Genomic DNA, 21,235 nt, shown 5'->3' on the forward strand with positions numbered 1-21,235 from the left:
AACCACCTGACTTCTCTCTTCTAGCCCCAGCTCTTTGTGGCCCCAATCCACCGCCGTAGTTGGATAGTTTTTCCTAAACTGCCGCTCGTTCTCCATCACCCGCCACCATTTCCAGTGATCCAGGTATGGAAACTCATCTATTTCTCAAGCCCTAGCTGCTGGTTGGATAGGATTTCAGAAATATACTTGATCTTGGATCCAAAGTTTAGCCAGGATTTCGAGTTGAGATTCCAGCCACTTCCGGCCAGTTTTTGGGGTAGCTCCAAGAACAAAAGTGGCTCCAAATAGGGTGTTACACCTAGGATAGGAGTCTTGAGCCGTGATTTGGAGTTATCTAAATCCTATTATGGGATGAGCAGGTAGTTAGTTATAGGTTGCGGTCCAGATAGAAGCAGTATCTCCTAGGCCCGCCACTATGTGATCGAATAGAGGAAAGAACTACGTGTGACTTGATCCTTCGAAAGGGTATGTAGGCAGCCGACAGTTATCAGGTGTAGCCACGAGTTGGAGTCTTTCAATTTGTTTATTGTTTTCAGGCACTTTGGTCATTTACGACCCACATCCACCAGTGTCGTTTTAAATGGTTCGACCCGGATTCCAAAGTAGAAATTGGGTCAGGTCGTTTCAATCAATATAAACCAATCCACTAAGACAAAAAGCAACACAAAAGAGACTAATTGACTCAAACACTTATCTCTTAGTGGTAGCCAACCCACTCTCTAGCTACTACTCTGACACATCTTTAAATTGATTCCACAATGTTGATCTTGATAGTGGCACGAACCTCCACGATCATCAATCACCACTAAGGCACGAACACTCCAATGAAAAGAATGATATGATATGGGTGCTAGGTTGATTAGATTCACAAGGAACAATCTAATCAACCTAATGATGTTATGCTTAATGAACTCTAAAAAAGATGATGGAAAATCTTAAGAGTTCATAAAAAGGCCAATTTCAGATTATGTGAGTTGTAAATTTTACGTCTACTAAAACAAGGTATTAATAGGGTTTAAAACTTGTTTAGTTAAGACTAGGAAGATGTCAGAAAACCCAACATAATTAGGAAAAGATTCTTTAAAAAAACACATGAAAATCAAAACTGAAAAACTGAAATATCATATTTCCCCTCGAGCTTGCATCCTAATTTTTCCAAAGCCAAAAGATTTGTGAATGCATGAATTCAATTTAAAACATTTTAAGCTTACTCCAAATTACTAACCACCTAGAAATGGATGCATGGTATCTAAGTCTAACTTACCTCTCCTAAATTCATATGAAGCCTTGTTTGATGATGAATGCTCGGCTATGGGCATCTTCAATCTTTTATTCGCATCACTCTTACTTTACCAACTTCATAACCTCACTCAGGACTCAATCCAAAAACATCCTAGTGCTTGCACAGAAAAGAAGCTGAGGGTAGAGAATGCCAATTTACAAATATGACACTTACAGGGAGGTAAGCTGAAAACTAGAAGGAAATAATTGGTATTCTATCTATGAAGGAGCAACAAGGTGGTTAGAGAGGCCTTTCGAAGAGGACTAAATAAGAAATGCTATTTTTTATTGTAGTATTGAGAAATCATTATGTCCTTATGGTTTTTGGTTGTTGTTTTTCAACGTCATTAAGATGTTGTTAAAAATGACTTTGGGAGGGTTTTTGAAGAGTTTCACAAGATATGGGTTATTAATGCAATCACCAATGAAACCTATATTTGTTTGTTTCTAAAGAAAGCAAATTCGGAATAGATTAGGGATTATAGGCATAATAGCCTAACAACCAGCTTGTACAAGATAATGTGAAGACTCTGGGTTGAAGACTAAATGAAGTAATTGGAGGCACCATTTCTCAATCTCAAGGAGTTTTTGTGACACAAAGATAGATTCAAGATACAGTTCTTATGGCCAATAAGGTAGTTGAAGAAACAAGAGTGAAGAAGGAGGAAAGGTTAGTGTTTAAAATTGACTTTGAAAAAGCTTACGATCTCATCGAATGAGACTTTCTAGTTCAGATCTTGGAAAAGAAAGGTTTTGGGGTTGAGTGGAGGTAGTGGATCATGGGTTGTTTAAAGTCAACCAACTTCTTAATCTTAATAAATGGACGGCCAGGATGTAAAGTTAGATCATCATGAAGAGTTCGACAAGGTGATATCCACTCTCCCCTTTTTTGTTCAATATCAAAGTGGACATTCTTAGCTGTTTTCTGGAAAGGGCCAAGGATGTTGGGCTTATTGAAGTGTTTTATTTTAGTATTGAAAGTTGCAGATGACACAATTTTCTTTTTATATGACAATGAAATTTGGTGGGACAACTTGTTATCGATGATGGATTGCTTTTGTGTTTTATCATGTCTCAAACTAAAGAGGAGCAAATGTTCTTTGATGGACATCAACATGGGGGAAGATAAGTTAGCACGACTCGCTAAGTCGTGGGGGTTGCAGAATCAGTACATAGTCATCTAAATATTTGTGTAACATCTCACATCGACCAACGGAGAAGGGGTGATATGCCTTATATGTACATGCCTGCCTCCATCTAGCACGAGGCTTGATTGAACGAATATTTATTTTCCCGTTGGACTAAGTGAGTGTTGAATGTGGTTCTGTTTGAAATTTATTGACCGGCAGGGGCCTTTGTTGTAAACTATTGAATTGTTTTGAATGCATGCTGCCAGTTGGGATATAAACTGTGATTTTAACAGGTTGAAATTTTGGGAAAAGTCAAATTTATAGGGGAGACTTTCCCGAAATTTCGGTAGAAAGTCTTGGTTCTTAGTAAGCGGATCCGGCATCGGTAAGATGTCAGAAATAATATGGGATTCATCTCAGATTCCGAGGAAATTTGGGGCGGGTCTTGTCAATTTGCGTCTTCCTTTAGGAAGAAATCAAAGGGCTGCAACTTTCTAGGACCCAATTGCAAAAGAGTGGTGATTTCCCCACTCCAATTTTATCAACTTACACTCATTTTATAGCTAAAAAAAGAGTGTAAGTGGATAAAATTGGAGTGGGGAAATCATTACCCTTGTGAAAAGTGTTAAGAAAATATTGTAAAACTATAAATCAACATTCCTTCCAAGAGGGGGCAGATTAATTTTGTTTCAATATGCTCTGGGAAGCTTACCCACTTACTACCTATCTCTTTTCAAAATGCGTTAGGGAGTGACTATAAAAATAGATAAAATAATGCTCATGTGGGTGAGTATAGGGTGAAGGTAAGAATGACCATCACATTAGTTGAGATTTGGTTTCTAAGCCAAATGAGAAGGGAGGGTTGGGTAGTGGTAATCTCTTGGTCATAAACAAGGCACTGTTAGGGAAATGGCAGTGGCATTTTCCACTTGAAACTGAATCTGTTGCCTACGGAATCAACCTTAGAGAGGGGGTGAATAAGGTTAATTGCAAACTTAAATTTAAATGTGGATAACTAAATTTACAAGCACAATAATAAAGAGATAGGGAAAGAGAGATTCAAAATCCAAGATTTATATTGGTTCAGTCCACTGACCTACATCAAGTCCTCAAGCACATCACTTGAGAGTTCGATGCATTATTTTGGAAAAAGTCCTTGCAGGTGGAGTTGAAACCTTTACACAGCTAGAGCACACCACTCCTTCACAGCTAGAGCACACCACTCTAACACATAAGGTGGAAGACACCCTTCTCACCTCATAGGGTCAAACCAACCTCTTTTACAAGTTTGAATGAAACAACTCTCATAACAAAAAATCTCTCTTATTTGAGAGTGATATACAATTGATGTTCACATGATGATAACTCTACTTTCTAAGTAGGTGATTGTAGGGGTCTTTTTATTCCAGCAGCTTGAAGAATGGGCTTGGGCTGCCAAAAGAGAAACATGTGTGAAATTGCCCCTTGAGTCTGAGTTCAAGGATTAGGCCCCAAGAGTGTTTCGAAAGGGTAGCTGAGCCTTTGGAAACACCTTTGGTCTTCTCACCAACAAAACCAACAATGCCATGATAAATTCTTGGGCTTGGCACGAGAGCTTGTGGCATGGGAGCTGAGTATTCGTGAGTTTAGCATGAGAGAGAGAAGGCTTGAGGTTTCCTATGAGGAACAGAGGCTTTGAGAGAGATGAAGCTTGCTCTCTAAATTTGTGTTGTGGAAAGAGAGGTAGAAGATGAAAGCATGGATGGCTTTAGCATATTTCCAGCAGCTTGACGAAAGCTTCATCAAGCTCATGGGCGATTTGACAGAGGAGAAAAATGGAAGCAATGGAAGAACAAGGCTTGAAATCGAAGGGTTCCAGAGATGAGAGATGATGCTTGCTCTCTCTGGATGTGGGTTTTGAGAGAGAAGAAGAGGAATGGAAGAACAAAGCATGAAATTGAAGGATTCCAGAGTGGATGCTTGCCTTCAATTTGTTCTTGTCTGTTTTGTCCATTGTGAGTTGTTTTGCTGGGAAGAAAGTGTCTCCTTTTATAAGGGGCTAGAAGACTCGATTTTATCAAGCCACCCTCTCCCCTTTTCCTTCACTTTCTTCCATTTATCTAGTTTGGTGAAATTTCTCTAGCCTGAACCCATAGGCACGCAGCTTTTTGGGGTTCCAAGGTCCTCATGTAGCTGGACTTTTCATGTGGGTGAGGTGCCACCCACTTTTGCTTCTTGTTTTCTCACCAAAGCTTGAAGAGGAAAGAATGGGTAAGGGTGCTTGGTCAAAAAGGTGATCAGCACATGGTTTTGCTTGCTTTTGCTGGTTTGGCTTTGAACTGGTTTTAACAGAGCACGACGTTGGATATTTTATAAAATGTCTCTGTGTTTTGTTTCCAGTGGTTTGTGAGTTCCTTTGATTTCACTGATCACTGGGAAACTTTGGTGATGTGGATTTTTTATCGGCTATGGCTATTGGACATTTTTTAAAGATGTTTGGGCCTTTTCTTAAGCTGATAGGCTATTAGGTTTTCTCTCATGCTTGCCCATATGTTTGGACTCAAGGAATGGGCTTGAGTTTTGGTGCTCCCAAGTAGCCCAAAACTTCCACTCTTTGGACCATCAATGGGCCTCATGAATACTGTAACCATCCATACCATAACCCGTCAAGAAGCCCCAGTGCATTAACGTGGCTTAGGCCCACTTAAGCTTGTAGCGTGGCATGTTACGCTGTGCACGTGTGCAAAGCGTATATGATGAACTTTCGCGTGCCCAAATTGGGTTTCTTCTCGATAAGGTATCGCATGGGCCGAACCGTGTGGATTTTTTGGGCCTCAACAGTGATACAGAAGTAATTCGAACACTAGAACTCTTGTGTGAATTTGAACAAGATTGGCTCAAGAGAAAATGATTTTCAGAATATGATGAAAGTTTGTAAGCTTGGATGAATATGTTGATGATGAATGCTTGTAAGCTTGGATGAATATGTTGAGTTCTAATTTTACAAAAAATCTGAAGACATATTTATAAGTATAGAAATATAACTATTGGAAATCATTGTGCTATTAGGAATAGAGTTGTCTTTGTCATTTTACTTTAATTTATTTTTATATTACTCAATTTACTTAAGTTTACAATGTAAATAAGGAAGTACCCCTTATTTGGATTCAAATAAAAATACTAGAAAATTAAAGGGAGTTCCACAAAATGGAGGTTGAAATTATGAAAAATCAATTTATTAGTGCAAAATACATGTCTAATACAAAATCAAATTATGATTTTTAGGCAAAATATGATTTAGGCTATTGATGGCTCATTAAGTCAATATATACTTCGTACTAAAATCCCATAAAATCAAGTTTTCTTATTTGATGTGTAAGAAATAAAAGTTGCCAAAAATTATCTTGAGAAAATCATTATTCTAAAAAACCATTTTTCATACTTAGCCAATATTTTTACGTAAAACAATTTTGCATGTAACCTAACTCTTTCGTATTGAAGAAAATATTTGCTTGAGTATTGGCTTCTTGTTTCAATGTTCCAAACGTCTTACAATGTGTACAATATTTTTGATCCATTTGGGAATACTTGCTCCTTACAACTTATCACACTTGAAATACATTAGATAAATAAGGAATAATTTGTTATCATCAAAATATGCACAACAATATTAAACACCGTAAGGCTAACAAAATCCCTCTAGCATACAGTGATTATAAGCAAGCATGGGCTAAGTGAAAATGGATGATATACCAAGATTGTCCTAAATTAGAAACCGTTGGAAATATATATCTGAAGGACATCCTTTTTTTTTTGGGTGCCGTCAATTAGTGGTGAGAAAGGGGGACATAATTAAATTCTAGGAAGATATGTGGTGGGGAGAGAATTCCTTGCAAAACCTTATTTTCCAGACACTATAATTTGTCATGTTTTCAGAACTTTACTATTTTTACACTTTTGACTTCTCTTATAAGAGATTCTTATAAAATTATAATATTTATATTTAATTTTTTTAATAATTGAATGGAAATTAAATTGTGGGACTTGTGACTTTAAATACATAACTTTTACGAATTGGTTTGTACCAATTGGGAATAGTCATGTTCTTAACCGAGGAAAAATAAAATATTATTTATTTTGTTTGTGAATAAAATAATAATACTTTATGCAAAAAGTTGAATTGTTTCATAGAAATTGACACATTACACTTATTGGCTTAAGTTGCATTGTTTCATAATAATTGAAACATTGCACTTCTTGGCTTATGATTGAAACATGAAAAGACACATTTGTTGATATTTCTCAGTCACATCTTTTCTAAACAGAGGCCTTATTGCCTATAAATAGAGAAGGATCTACAACATTTCATTCATCCAATTATCATCCAACAATAGTAGTTTTTAGAGCATTCATAGCATTATAATTTTAGAGATATAATGAATTAGTAAGAGAGAATTCATAGACAAGTTTGAGTTCATTTTTCTTGGGGATTGTAGTGCTATTTCAACAAGAAGTCGATCGTTGTATCCTGGGAGACGTTTGCCAAGCAAATCTTAAAAGCACCTGTGAGGAGGCAATTTCGGCTTAAGGAGATGGAACCAAGTTCTAGACTCGATCATCTGTAAAGTATTCTTAATTTTCCTTTTTATTTTATTGTATTTATTTCAAATTTATAGTGAAGTTTTATTTTCAAAATTATGTAAATATAACAATTATCTTTATATTTTTACCAACAGAGATATCATTTTGGGTTTTCAAAGAAATTGTGAAAAGTGGAGTTAGAAGAGATACCATATTTCCTATTAAATACTGAGCACATCCGTATCCACCAAACAAGGGTTGATTTGGAAGTCACGTGTTGAGGCTATGCGTAGTTTTTATGTATAATCCTATTTCCATTCTCTGCTTAACAATGAGACTGACAACGTTTTCTAGCAACAGAGCTTGATTTGGAAGTTGAACACCTTCAAGTGAAGGTTTTTTCCATGATTATCGCCCATGGGAAGGCTAATACAGGTGATATGAATCAAAGAAGAAGACCCAATTCCTGCTTCTACCCTCATTTGTGCATTCTTTTCAAGAGATGCTCAGAATCAGTGGATCATCTCTTCTTGCATTGGTGGGTGACCTAGAATTTTGTGGCTACATCTATTTAGGGAATTTAGAATTAGTTGGGTTGTTTCCAAGGATTGTTCCTTCTTCTTGTCTGAGAAGCATAATCTTCAAGGAAATGAGAAGAAAGCCAAGGTTTTATGGGGTTGTATCATATTGGCGGTATCTGGCTGGTTTGGTTGGAATGAAATAGATTGATTTTTGAGGACTATGAGAGAAAGTTTGATTATGCTCCTCACTATGGGCTTCGACTTGTACAGACTTTATAGATAAGTCCTTTAGGAGCATTTGGCTGGATTGAAATGCAGCCATCCAAGGGTAACTATACACTTCTCCCTATCTTGAAATTAGTTTAAAGAGTCAAATGTACAAATTTTCATGAGCCTAAAAGATACTTGGTTTTCAAATCGGTTCTATTTAAGCTCTAACTTTGATTTTAATGCTCCCGCTTCTTTACATTTAGTAGAAATGCATGCTAAGTTGCTTATAATGTAATATCATATAGGGTTTTTAACTATAGACGTCCCTCAACTTTGCCCCCAGTTGCAATTGGGTCCTCGAACTTTTTGGAGGCAATTACATCCGTTAACTCGACAAATAATTCCAATTGGGTCCTACCGTCCAATTATGTCAATTTGTCCCAAAACGTCCTTTCGGGTTCTTCATCCAACATTGACCCCAACAACCCCATCTAAAGAATCTGACTATTTTGGAAAGCCATTTGTTATAGGAGACTTTGTGCAAAAAATTCCAATGTTCTGGAATTTCAGAAAGACCCAAAAAAAAAAAAGTGAGAAAGAAAAACTTACCCCACCCAACAATTCTCTTCTTCAAGGAAACTCAATTCCACAATCTCATGGCCTCTTCCTATGGTTTTCACCTTTTCTTTTGCTTTCATTTGTGTTCATCAGTCTTCATGTTTATACCAACTTGTCTGACTAATTTTGTTTTGTTGACAGGAGAATGTCACATTGTGTTCTTCAAAAGCAAAACTATTGGTATGTTCCTACTTCGGTCAGCCAATCTTGACCATTCAATTTGCAATCTGCAAAAAAATGTAGATGAGGGATGGGTTGCAGGTTGGCTTGGGATCTGGGTTTTGAGGGGGTGGGATATGAAGAAGGGGGAATCGGTTGAGAAAGGGAGAGCAGAGAGATAGAGAGAGTGTGTGTGTGTGGGTTTTGAGGGGTTGGGTTGGGATCTGGTTTTGAAGGGGTGAGATAAGGAGGAGGGGGAATGGGTTACGGGAGAGAGGGAGAGATAGAGAGGAAGAGTTGAGAGAGAGAGAGAGAGAGAGAGAGAGAGAGAGAGAGATTTGGATTTATTTATTTAAATATTATTATTTTTCTTTTAAAAATATTTTAATTAAGATGAACGGTTTTAGCCCTCAAATTAACGGCCAAATTGATGGAAGGACTCAATTGGAACCAATGAGAGAGTTGGATGACCTAATTGCCTAAAAAAAAGGTTCGGGTATCCAATTGCAACTTGAGGTAAAGTTCAGGAACCTCTATAGTTAAAAACCCTATCATATATTTCATTTAGGGTTAATCATTTTATTAGTCCATGAATTTTGACCTGATTTGCATTTGAGTACCTCAATTTCGAAAATGGTTCCCATGGTCCTTTAACTTTAGTTTTGTTTGGACAAATGGTGATGTCGTTGTTGGGGTCTTTTTCGTCCAAAGGCTCATCCATGCTTTGTTGATTCTTGGATCGCCGTAGAGTAATGAATGAAGACTTCGATGCCCCTTTGTCTGAGTTAGCGAGAACTAGGCCCAAAGTATCCCAAGGAGAAGCAAGTCCCGAGGGAGTACTTTGTTCTTCTTCCAGTGGCTGCGTGTTTTGTGTTGATGTTTCCGGCAGCTCGACGAAGAGCTAAAGATGACTTGTTGATGTTGATATGAGATTATATGGGCTTGGCATGAGAGCTTGGAGTGTGGGAGCTAAAACCCACAAGTTTAGCAAATGAGAATGCATGTGCTTGGCCTGGGGTTGGATATATTTGAATTTGGTGTTGATAATTTGTTGTGTGTGGCTATAGCTATGAGGATTTAAGAGTTATAAGAGAAGGAGGATGGAAGGAAAAGCTTGAGGTTTGAAGGCTATGATGTTTAAAGTTTTGAAGGAATGAAAAGCTTGGAGTTATGCTTGGTGAGGCTTTATGGAGAAGATGATGGATTTCAAGGGTGAGAAAGTAGAAGACATGGTTGTGATGGCTGATGAATGACTGTGAAGGCTACTGGAATACTTGCAACAGCTAAGGAAAGGTGAGTTCTCATGGTTGTTGAGAAGCTTGCAGCAACGAAGAGGGGTTGATGGTTGCTGGGATGCTTGCAGCATCCGAGTGAGGAGTGTTGGTTGAAGAAAAATTGGTGCCATTTGCTTGAGCATGAATGCCAATTTATAGAGGGTGAGGGTTTTCCTTTATTTCCAATAGGTAAAGGGAAGTGCTGAAACTAGCCTATTTCCAGTGGTTAAAAGGGAGCACTGTGGCATACTATTTTCCAACATGTAAATCTAGGTACCATAAACTGATTATTTCCTATGGATAAAAGGAAGCACTGAAACTGCTTGTTTTCAGTGGGTAATAGGAAGTGCTGGAAAAAGCTTGTTTCCAACGGTAGGTATTTAGAAAATGACTATTTCCTATGGGTAAAAGGAAGTGCTTGAAAAGTATCTCATTTGCTCACCCACATTAGAGAACTCTAAGTAATGGGCTTGGACTTTGGTGCTCCCAAGTAGCTAGCCCAAAGTCTCCATTATTCGAGAGTTTCCGTGGGCCTTGTGGACCTCCATAACCTTCCATACAACAATCCCTCATGCAAGCCCCGTAAACCAAATGACTTGGGTTCATGTGAGCTTGATAGGTGATCGGCATGAGAAAAATGTATTATTAGTTTGGCATGACATGTACACTATTTCTATATTTATTTAATGAATTAAATCCCAAAATATAGCTTGGATTAACGCATGACCGACATTATATGTTATATCGGGCTTTAAATGTCTTTGGACTTCCGTGACTTTTTTGGGCCTCAACAGTCGTTAATTTTGTTAACTTTTTATAAATGCATGGGCAAAATGGTATTTTTATATTTAAACCAAAAAATGAATAAAAAATTATATCTTTAAAATAACAATAAAAAAAATCAAATAAAAAAAACCAAGGTTTGAAGTAGTAGAAATCGGGATAGAGGGGGAGAGAGAGTTTAATTTTAATTTTTTAATTTTTTTTAATTTTTTATTCATATTTTAATCAATTTTGATACAAAAATACCATTTTACTCGTGTATTTAATAGAAAAGTTAACAAAATTGACGGTATGACCATTTGTCCTAACGAAACTAAAGTTAAGGGGCCACGGGAACCATTTTGAAAATTGAGGTACTCAAATGCAAATTAGGTCTAAATTCAAGGACTAATAAAACAATTAACCTTTTCATTTATGAAATGATCAAAATAGTTTTCCCTACAAAAGTGTAGGGCTTCATGAGTCACTTACTTTTGTGAGTCTCTTTTCGAAAACCAATTTACAAGTATGTAGCATTTTGTAGATATGAACTTCATAAGATTAATTGCATAGGCGAATATATTAATTATGTATCATTCTTCTTTACTTAATCAATCGTACAATACTATATTTAATTATATATTACAACATAGTGAGACCTAGCTAAACCATGCCTAATCAAACGGCCAAATTTTGGACAATATATAAGATCATCTTTGCTATTGTTGTTGGGGTGCTGATGCCGTCATTGTGTGCTGCTGTTGTCGCTACGTTTTTTTTCCATTGTAATTTTTTTTAAGGACTTTCATACTAAGATCCCTTGTGGTAAGATTCGTGACTTCGCCACTGTTCATATTGAATATGCATACTTTTTAAAAATTCAGATTAAAAAAGATAAAAGCACGTATTTTATACATATTATTGAATAAAAATACTATACATATATATTTTTAATAATTAATACTAATTCTCTATAATGGCCAGATTTTTGTTTAAAATTTTAGCAATTGATATACATACATATTTCATTTGTATTTTTCATGTTCCCTATTATTTTATTAACTATGCTTGCAAGTTAGTAATGTAGGACTATTTTTGTATTTTATTTTGGCTAAATGAGTTCAAGTACGTACCGTAGGGTTATTAATTATTTTCATTTCACTCCTTTCTTTGCAGAAGGAATCCATATGGCAGTACCTTCTGCGCTATCCAGTAGGGCATTGAAGACCAGACAAGTTTCTTGGCAGGGATTTTCTGCAAACAGAGAATTAATGCAGTCCCTGCATCTCTTCATTAAAATATTAAACATGTCAATTATTATTAATTAACTACATCATTTAATTGTCCTTAGCGATGCTGAATCCTCAACTGTTCCATTGTCATTTTGTGGATTTAGTACATATCAACTTTTTTTAATCTAAATTCAAAATAAAATTGTTAGTGTTCTTGTCAAAGTGATGTTACTGAATTCAAAATAAAATCTTCGAACCAGTATCGTAATGCAAGGAAGGGTGATAGGAAAGTGAGAAGAAGACGAACCATGCAATTGAGAGGAAGAAAGGAGAGACAATTTCGAAAATAGTTTATAATTGCCGACATGGTTAGTTAAAAAAAGGGCATTGGACTTGTAGGAATGGTCTCAAATTCGAACTTTCATGACACCTTAGTAGCATGTGTGTATTAGAAAACTTCCAAACTGCTAACAAAATTGAAATTCTCATAAAAATAAAGAGTTTCAAACTTTGAAGACAACACCACCCCATCACTATGTGTTGGATGACAATGCTAAGTTAGTATCAAACTTCAAAGTAGATATTTCATACATCATACCACCAATAATTGATAAGGGCAAATGAAATGCCAGCACATAAAGTATATAAACAAAATAAAATACAATATAATGTAATCAAATGGGGCAAAGAAAGAGATAGGCCTCATTAGTCGGAGAAATACTTGTATGTAATAGAAATAACACTATTTTACAATATTCAACTAATCACGTTATATTACACGTGATAATTTTTTCACATAACATAGCATAATTAATCCGAACAACAAAATAATACTCTCTCCGTTTCATTTAAGTTCTTCTCCATCAGTTGCCCCCCCTAACAACTTTTCACACAGAAATTCACATTTCCGATGAGTACAATTTAATGATGTTCGAGTCTTATAATATAATAAGTCTAAAAGAGTCCTGTGCGTCGGTCCAGCCAGTCGTACAAAGACGACCTTTACCCTCTGTTTTTAAATTAACATTCATTGTCCTCACATGATCCAAGCCAAGTGACCTATAAACAAATCCAACAAACAACAAGTAACATACAATTTCTCATTCACTTTTATTAGTGTTCATAGTATAATAATCAATCATCATCAGCTTATTATTATCTACTTTATCAATACTATTGATAATAGTATTAATCCAATAAAAAATCTTTTCGAATTAGGTATACCAAAATGGATGACATGATTATATTTTTCTTTACAAACAATTTGGATGACATAACACGGTTTCTGGTTATATTTCTCATTCACTTAATTATTTGAGCTACAAACAATTTATTATATCTCTATATATTTTTGAATGAATTTAGAAGTTCAAAAGTACCAAATTAATTATTATCTAAAACTCAAAAGTAGCAAATCAAAGTCCAGGGTAATCCAACTAACACTCTATTGGTCCTTTGAGGGAGCCTTGAGAAGAAGAGATTTTTCCTAAATTCAAAGGTAAGGTTACTTCACTCCATTTTTGCCTCTAGTGATTAAAAAAGTTGAGTCTTATTTTTTAAAATGGATAATATAATAAAAATGAGGATATTTTATTTTATTTTTGCTAAGCAAATTGAGGATTTTTTGTGGGACTCATTTTGCGTTGTAATTTAAAATTGAATCAATCTATTTTTCATGCTCTTAATTGATTTTCATTCTTACATAAAATTTCGTCAAATTAAAAATATTATTAAGATAGTCAAGTGATCAAATAAATAGACGAACATAGTGTTTCCGGCAGACAATGACACAATCAAATGTTTACATAAAATTTGGTAAGAAAGAACCAATTCAATTACCCAAAAAAGACAATTCAGATTACTGAACTACAATCTAAAATTAATCATAATTTTTTGGAAAAAATGGAAATGACTCTCTAAAGTTGGCCCACTTAAAAAAAAAAAAAGAAGATTCCGTCTCTAAAAGGGTCCACTTTATTAGTTTGTTTTTTGGGTATAATTATTATTTCATCTCCGTTTTTAAATTTGGCTTTTCATCATCCGCGGGTAAGCTCTGCTCTGCAGCCAAGTATTAACACAAACGTACAGACCAGTTTATCTCTCTCTCTCTCTCTCTCCCCCTTTATTCTATTCTTTCCCTGTCACATTTCTTTCAATTTTTAGTGTATGATTAGGTATTGATTCTCAACAATACATTACAAGCTCTCTGTCTTTCTTTCTGTGACTTCTGGAGCTCTCATTTGCTTCTCTTTCCAAGCTCCAAGCCGAGTCGGTTTCTGGGTCGGCCTCATATCCAAGCTTCTCTCTCTTCGTCTTTCAGGGTCAGTGTTTCTTTAACTCAACACTGCATCTTTCTTCTTCTTCTTCTTCTTCTTTTCTTCCTGAATTTGATTTATCTGAAAGAAAGCTGAGCATGGATTTGTGGGTTGACTTGTACCTTCTTGCTGCGACTTCTTCTAATATGTGAAATCTAATTTCATCAGTTAATGCGTTCTTTTAGATTTCTTGACGGTTGTTGCTTTAATAAAGATTCAGAATTTATTATTTTTGGTTTTCTAGGTATGATTTCATAACATTCTAATGTGGGCTAAAATGGGTTTTGATTTTATGAGATTGTTGCTAGTTTTAAAATTGTAGGTAAAAATGAATAATTTGATGTAACCCATTTAAGCAGAGTCTTTTTCTGTGGGCATTTGAACAAAAAGAAAAGGACTAGTCACTTTCACAGGGTACAATACCTTTCTGTTTGGTTGCTAAGAAAATGAAGGAAAGGAAGTAAAATTCAAACCTGTTGTTCATTATAATTCGTCCTACTTATTAAATTATGTGAATCTCACCTTATTTAAATCACAGAATTGTGTTGGTTGCTGTTGCATTGACTTTCTATTTCATTGGTAAATAGTGAAAATTCAAGTTCAATTGCTTTATGCTTTTTTGGGTTCTCTGGGCTGTCAAATGAGTGTTACGCCACATTGATAACTATTATTCGGTTTGATGAAATTGTGGATCTCAAACAGTATGTGAATTTAACTTGAGTTTGTTAAATGTTTAGTAGGTTAGCACATTTGCATCACTTGAGGGAATTTTTATTTTCAAACACTAGTTGGTAGTTTGGGAGGAAAAGGTAAAACAATCCCCAAGTTGCCAGTACATTAAAATAGATATGGTTTTTCTTGTAGAACCTAAACTTCTAATTTTTTGTTTGTCTAAATTTTCTTTTTGATGCAAAAAATGCAAAAGAATCGTTTACATGTAACGAAACAGTGGATTCATCTCAAATCCTATGAAAACTGAATGATTTCTGTTATCCTGAAGGGTTGAAATGTTTAGCACTCATAGAAAGTTTGATACCAAAACGAAAAATTTAGGAAAGTTCATTAGAAATCTCAATAGCTTGGATGCTCAAAAAGAGGGTCCGAAGTTTCCAAATCAGGATGTTTTGTTATACTTGAATCAATTTTCAGTTGGAATTTACACTCTTGAGTTTGGCCAGAACTGGACGGTTTATTTATCAGTTGTAGGTTCTTAGTAATTTTTGTTTTAGTATAGTTAGTTTTTTAGTTGCCTTCATATTGCACACCGTCACAGACAAGATTACTTTATATGAGAATCTCTCATGTGTTGCGAGTCTGGTTCCTTGCTTTTTCTTCTTTGGACTGCAATTTGATTACAAAGACGTACTTTGCAGGAAAGTAAAGAAAATACATGATGCTAAAGAATCTGATGGAAGAGAAGCAGTTGAACTTCAATCAGCCACTTCTATCTGTGAGACGATTTTCAGCGACAGTGGTCTCATCAGAAGCTGATGAAAAATGGAAGACTGAAAAGTCCCTACCCAAACTACCTCCCCTTCCTGTTTACAAATCAGAGTTGAAATCAGGTCCTGTGAGGAACCCAGGAACTGTTCCTTTTGTATGGGAGCAAATCCCAGGAAGACCCAAGGATGAAAGAAAATCACCAAATCGGGCTCTTGAATGGCTTCCCACTGCACCAAAGCTTCCGCCTGGAAGGGTTTCAAAGGTTAAGAAGCAAGCAACGGATAAAGGTTCTAAATGTACAACTGCTGCTCAATCACCAACTGGAAATGTACCTTCCAATTCTCAAAATGTTTCAACCTTGGATACAAAAGAAGCTACTAAATATGACAGCTCCAAAGTGGAGATGGAGGATAAGGGTATTGCTGGTTCGGACGATGGTGATGAGACCTATTTAGATGCACTTTCTAGGAGTGAATCATTCTTTATGAACTGTAGTGTAAGTGGTTTGAGTGGACTGGATGGTCTAGATATCAAACCATCTGGAACCTTCTCAACAGATCCACAGACTCGGGATTTCATGATGGGCCGGTTCTTGCCTGCAGCAAAAGCTATGGCTTCAGAAACACCTCAATATGCTAGCAGGAAGCAACCAGTTGCCCGAGAGCAACCACTTTTGCAAGAGCAACCAAGTGGGATGAAGAAGGTAGTAAGTGGGGATAAGCAACATCCACTTAATCAACATAGGCCAAAGGATTTGCCACATTATGTTCAAGATATAGCTGGGGACAAAAATGAGGATGAAGGTGATTATAACAAAAATGTATTAGCTAAGTTTGTTGGGTTATTTACTTGATTTATTCTTAAAAATTTCCGTTTGCCTTTTGAATCCTGTTCTAGGTATGAGAGTGCAAGCGCAATTACCCATTTCTTCAGTTAGGAGAGTGCGGGCTAAATCTTCTTATGCCATTTCGTACAGAGAAGCTAAAAAAGAGGTATTTATCCTTCTCTTTTTTGTTCTTTTTTTTGTTTGTTCCTGGTTTTCCTTTTGTCATCATCATGCCAAGAATCCTTGTTGAACATCTGCTATTTATTTCTCTAGCATTCGGAGGGTGATTCATGTGAAAAAAGATTAATGAGTGGACATCCGGAAGCTAGGGTGCCTGAGGATAAGAACGATTTGATACATGAATCCAATCAGATCACCAACAGAATTGATTGTCAGAAATTAGATGGGTCACCTATGTACAGGCGTCTACAGGGTACTGGCATATCACCCTACCGAAATGAATGTGCTCAGCATGAAGAAAAATGTTTTCTTGGTATTCCTGAAAAAGCTAAGAATTACAGAGAAGCTATTAGCTCTGGCAAATATCGAAAATGCCACAACAATTTTCAGGAATTATTGGCTGCCGAGAATGTTGCCGAGTTGGAAATGGGCCCAGGGAGTCCTGTGGTTGAGAAGACTCTGTATATTGATTCAGTACAAACTGTAAAATCTCCAAATTCAAAATCATGTTCCTCAGATGCAAAGGGCCGTATTATTGATTACAGAGGGAATGGTTTTGAAATTTGTGAGAAAAGTGATAAAGTGGAAGAAATAACCCATTCGGTAGAGTCTTCATTCCAAGATACTGAGCACTTGGGTGATGGGAATGAAAAGGCAATAGTGCGGCATAAAAGTTTGGAGTTTCCTGACTCCAGCTTTCTATCTTCTTCTGGCAGATCCAGTGATGATGTGCAAACCGACATTAGAATTGGTTATATACCAAATCAGGATCTTATTCAACATTTTAGCAAAGTGACAAGCTCAAAAGGTGCTGATCAAGAGAAGTTAAATTTAGAAAGCAAACAGTTAGTGAAATCAGGTGATAGGGAAAATTTTGTTGGCCTTACTCCGATTTGTACTATATTGACAAGCACAAAACTGGCTGGTGAGAAAAAGATTGGTTTAGAAAGCCAACAGTCTAGGCAATCAAGTAGAGAAGACAGTTCTCATGGCCATGTTCAGAATTCAGTTGCATTGACCAGCTCGGAAGTGACCAATAAGGGGAAGATTGATTTAGAAAGTCACCGGCTTGTGAAACTAGGTAACCAAGAAAGTCCCCGGGGAAACAAAGTACCACTGCCTCTTGGACCGCCTTTACCAAAATCTCCATCAGAGTCTTGGCTAAAGCGTACCTTACCTAGTATTTCCTCCAGGAGTTCATCTTCACAGTCTTCTCTTGGTTCGCGGAGTTATACTAGCAGTCAAGCTTCCAAGACATCTTCTCTTGATCCCAAGTGGGAGACAATTGTTAAAACGTCTAAACCGCACCATGGACATTTGCGGTTTTCAGAGGTAGTTCTCAACTCTAAACCTTCCTGGCTTTAGTTTTACCTGTTTGTTAAGGGGTTGTTTATGTTACTCAATATTTTATCAGGAGCTTCTGACACCTATACCGGAAGCTTAGACATACGGAAGCTTTGTCTGAAGCTCACCAGTTTATACATTTGCCTTGATGGAATAATGTCCACTCTTTTGATGGGAATATAGGTGCAAAAAATATACTTTTCACTTTAATACAACCTCTATTCTCCAAGGTATCCCTTACAAGTTACTTTACTCAGAAGTTTGGTATATAATGGATACTGTACATCAACAAGCCCATTTCTTATCCTGTAATTTTCTTGTAAATCTCATCTCATCTGTTTTTTTTTCTTTCTGAACTTAAAGTTTGTTCCTCTATTGGGATTCTTGTGTAAAGGTACTCAATAGCTGTATATCTTTTTCTTATTTAAAGTTTTTTTAATAAAAGGAATCTGATGTACTTAAAGCCATGTGCATTATCTGCCATGCATAACAAGCAGAGCAGTTTTCTCATATCTTCGTTGATCAAGGAAATTTTCAGATATCTAAAATCCATGGACCATCTCATCAATTTTGTTGAGTTAAGGCCAAGATATGTCTCCAAATCCATACATTTTTCTTGGATAGAAGAATAACTCAGCTTTAGCATTTATTGGTGTTAAGACACGTATATTTAGTTATAGCATTTCCTGTTTTTCATATATCAGATTTTGATAGCCCTACAAATAGGGTTTAACTTAGTGAAAGGACCGCAAATTAGTGGTTTTATGTTTGAACATACATGACACCTATGAAAATTCATGTCATCTTTTAGTAGTTTAGACTATCACTGTATTTATAAAAAGGAAAAAAAGAAAAAGATTTTAATAGCTTTTTTTTAGGTACTACTCATGGCCAATTTGCAAGATCATGTATCTTGACCATTTCTATTTCAATCCATAGAATTTCCAAGTCTTGATCAATTTTCGACAACCAGAATAGTCAACCAAGTAATTTGAATGGTACGACTTAAAGAAAAATAGAAGAAAGTTTCAAGTCATCAATTCTTTTTAACACGGCATTTGTGCACATGATAATATAAAAAAATTAAAATAGCATATATATATTATATGCTTGAAGGTCATATAGATAATCTTGTAACACAGTGATTGGAAAATGGCTAGAAATTTTTTTGTTGTGGCCGGTGTCCGTGCAGAGGAAGTAGGTTTCATGCCAGACAACTCGGGAGGCCTACTTTTGTTGTGCATGATTTTTGTATCCCTCTCACTTATATCAATGGTCATATTTGCTTGTAGTGATAAAGGATCAAAGAAGAAAAAGCGCCGAGATGACTGTGGAGACTGCGATTTCACCGGTTGTTGTTGTGGTGATGGAGGCGGTCCATGTGGAGATGGAGGCGGAGGCGGAGATGGAGGCGGAGGTGGAGGAGGAGATGGAGGCGGAGGCGGAGGTTGAGGAGGTGGAGGTGGTGGTGGAGGAAGTGGAGGCGGAGGTGGAAGTTGAGATTGTTTAGAAAGAAATGGTAACTAGTCCAAATTTATATGTAAGCTACAATCAAGCACAATAATGTAACTAATAGATATGAATTTGTAATTTGAATATGATAATCTGTTTATATCCGAATCTAAAAACTCATTGGTTTAACAAATTATATATAAATTTTGGAAAAATAAATAAATTATATATATATATATATAAATATATTATCTAATCTGATCCGGCTGTATGATAATTTGTTTGTTTGACCAAAATGCCAGCTCATGTAAAATTGACCTTGTTGTATTAACCAATGCTTGGGCATTTTTATTGCAACTCTGCAATTAAAATAAAGAAAAGAAAAAGAAAAACTGCGACTTTGCAACTCCCCTTCCCTGTAGGAGGAAGAGAAATAAAATAAAACAAATGGACACTAGTTTTTTAGAAGAATAGGCTCTTTCATTATAATTCAGCACTACAAAATAACAATGATAAAAGGCCTATTTAAAGACTTCTCTTATCATAACCGATTAACCCACTCTCATATCTTAGACTCTTCATCAACCCACTAATTCATGAAGCTGACAGTTTATTCAATTCATTAATATATGAACTTATTAAATCAAAGAATAAGAAAAGACTCAACATAATAGCATATTGAAACTTCTTGAATGCAATAATGATGCATATTTGGTTTAATTCTCCAACATTCCCCTCATTCCCCTTCCGTCTCTCACTCTCTCTTTTTCTCTCTCCCTCACACCATCCTCCTAGTCAAACCACCACATGACCCCACTACCCAGAGCCATCATACAACCAACCCCATCCCTACCCGGGATCCACCCCCAGGCTATATCCGAATCCTAGCCCCACCCGAGAAAGGACGAAATTAACCAAAATTTAAATAGAGAGAGAGAGAGAGAGAGAGAGAGAGAGAGAGAGAGAGAGAGGTAAAGAGTGGGTCTACGAAGGTGGGGGCCGTTGGCAGAGGAAGAACGCAGAGGGGGATGGTTGCATGTATTTTTGTTTTTGTTTTAATCTTTTTTTATTTATAAAAAGACTTAATTTTCTTTATAAAAAAAAGGATTTGAAGTTTTAAACTATTTAAAATATATCATTGTATTTTATTTAAAGTCACATGTGATTATCTCATTGGATATGTGGCACCACATATGCGCCACGTTAGCAATTTAACATAAATTTTGACGGAACCTAATAGCAGGACCAAATTGATAAATGACAAATAATGTCAAAAAAATAAAAACATAAAGGATCAAATGTGATAATTTTCACGAAGCAAAACATAGGCTTGCAGCAAATATTGCCTCTCAATCTAGCTAGCTAGCCCTTTCTCTTAGAAAATTTTCGCCAGTTTCTGTCTCTTCAAGCCTTTCAACATCAGGTTATGAAGAACGAAGGTTCTAGGAAGTGTTCATGAATTTTCCACAGCTAGAATTCGTCAACCGGATACTTTGAATAGCAGGACTTGGAATTGCACACGTCATTTGTTGACATTACATTATAAAAATATATATAGCTTGGATTAACGAACAGCTAGCTAATCTTGTAACTCATCGAAAAAATGTCCAGAGGAGCATTTGTTGTTCTAGGTGGTGGCCACGCGGAGGAACTAGGCATCATGCAAGACAACTCGGGGACGATACTTTTGCTCTGCATGATTCTTTTGTCTCTCTCACTTATATCAATGGTCATATTTGCTTGTGGTGATGATGAAGGATCAAGCAAGAAAAGATATGGAGGCGGCGGCGGCGGCGGCGATGGTATTGTTGGTGGTGGTGGTGCAACTTGTGGTGGCGGTGGAGGTTGTGGAGGTGGCGGTGGCGGTTGTGGAGGTGGAGGTTGTTAGGAAGATATATATAACTATGTTTTTATAAAATTAAAAAAAG

General features: G+C 36.3%; 1 protein-coding gene across 2 annotated transcripts; it reads left to right on the plus strand.

Moving 5' to 3' along the window:
* The first annotated feature begins 13,807 nt into the window (after nt 1-13,807).
* Nucleotides 13,808-18,318, plus strand: LOC103328503 (arginine N-methyltransferase, putative (DUF688)). Of its 2 annotated transcripts, XM_008230901.3 has the most exons (5): nt 13,808-14,068; nt 15,436-16,308; nt 16,403-16,497; nt 16,605-17,843; nt 17,926-18,318. In XM_008230901.3, exons 2-5 carry the CDS (start codon nt 15,453-15,455, stop codon nt 17,953-17,955), a joined length of 2,220 nt encoding a protein of 739 aa, XP_008229123.2. In that variant the 5' UTR covers nt 13,808-14,068; nt 15,436-15,452; the 3' UTR covers nt 17,956-18,318. The 2 variants fall into 2 exon arrangements, with proteins under 2 accessions (XP_008229123.2, XP_008229122.2); XM_008230900.3 differs by having other exon boundaries at nt 13,812-14,068; nt 16,605-18,084.
* The last annotated feature ends 2,917 nt before the right edge of the window (nt 18,319-21,235 follow it).

Source organism: Prunus mume, linkage group LG4 (assembly GCF_029339155.1).
Source record: "Prunus mume cultivar Tortuosa linkage group LG4, ASM2933915v1, whole genome shotgun sequence".
In the NCBI taxonomy this organism is placed as follows: Eukaryota; Viridiplantae; Streptophyta; class Magnoliopsida; order Rosales; family Rosaceae; genus Prunus; species Prunus mume.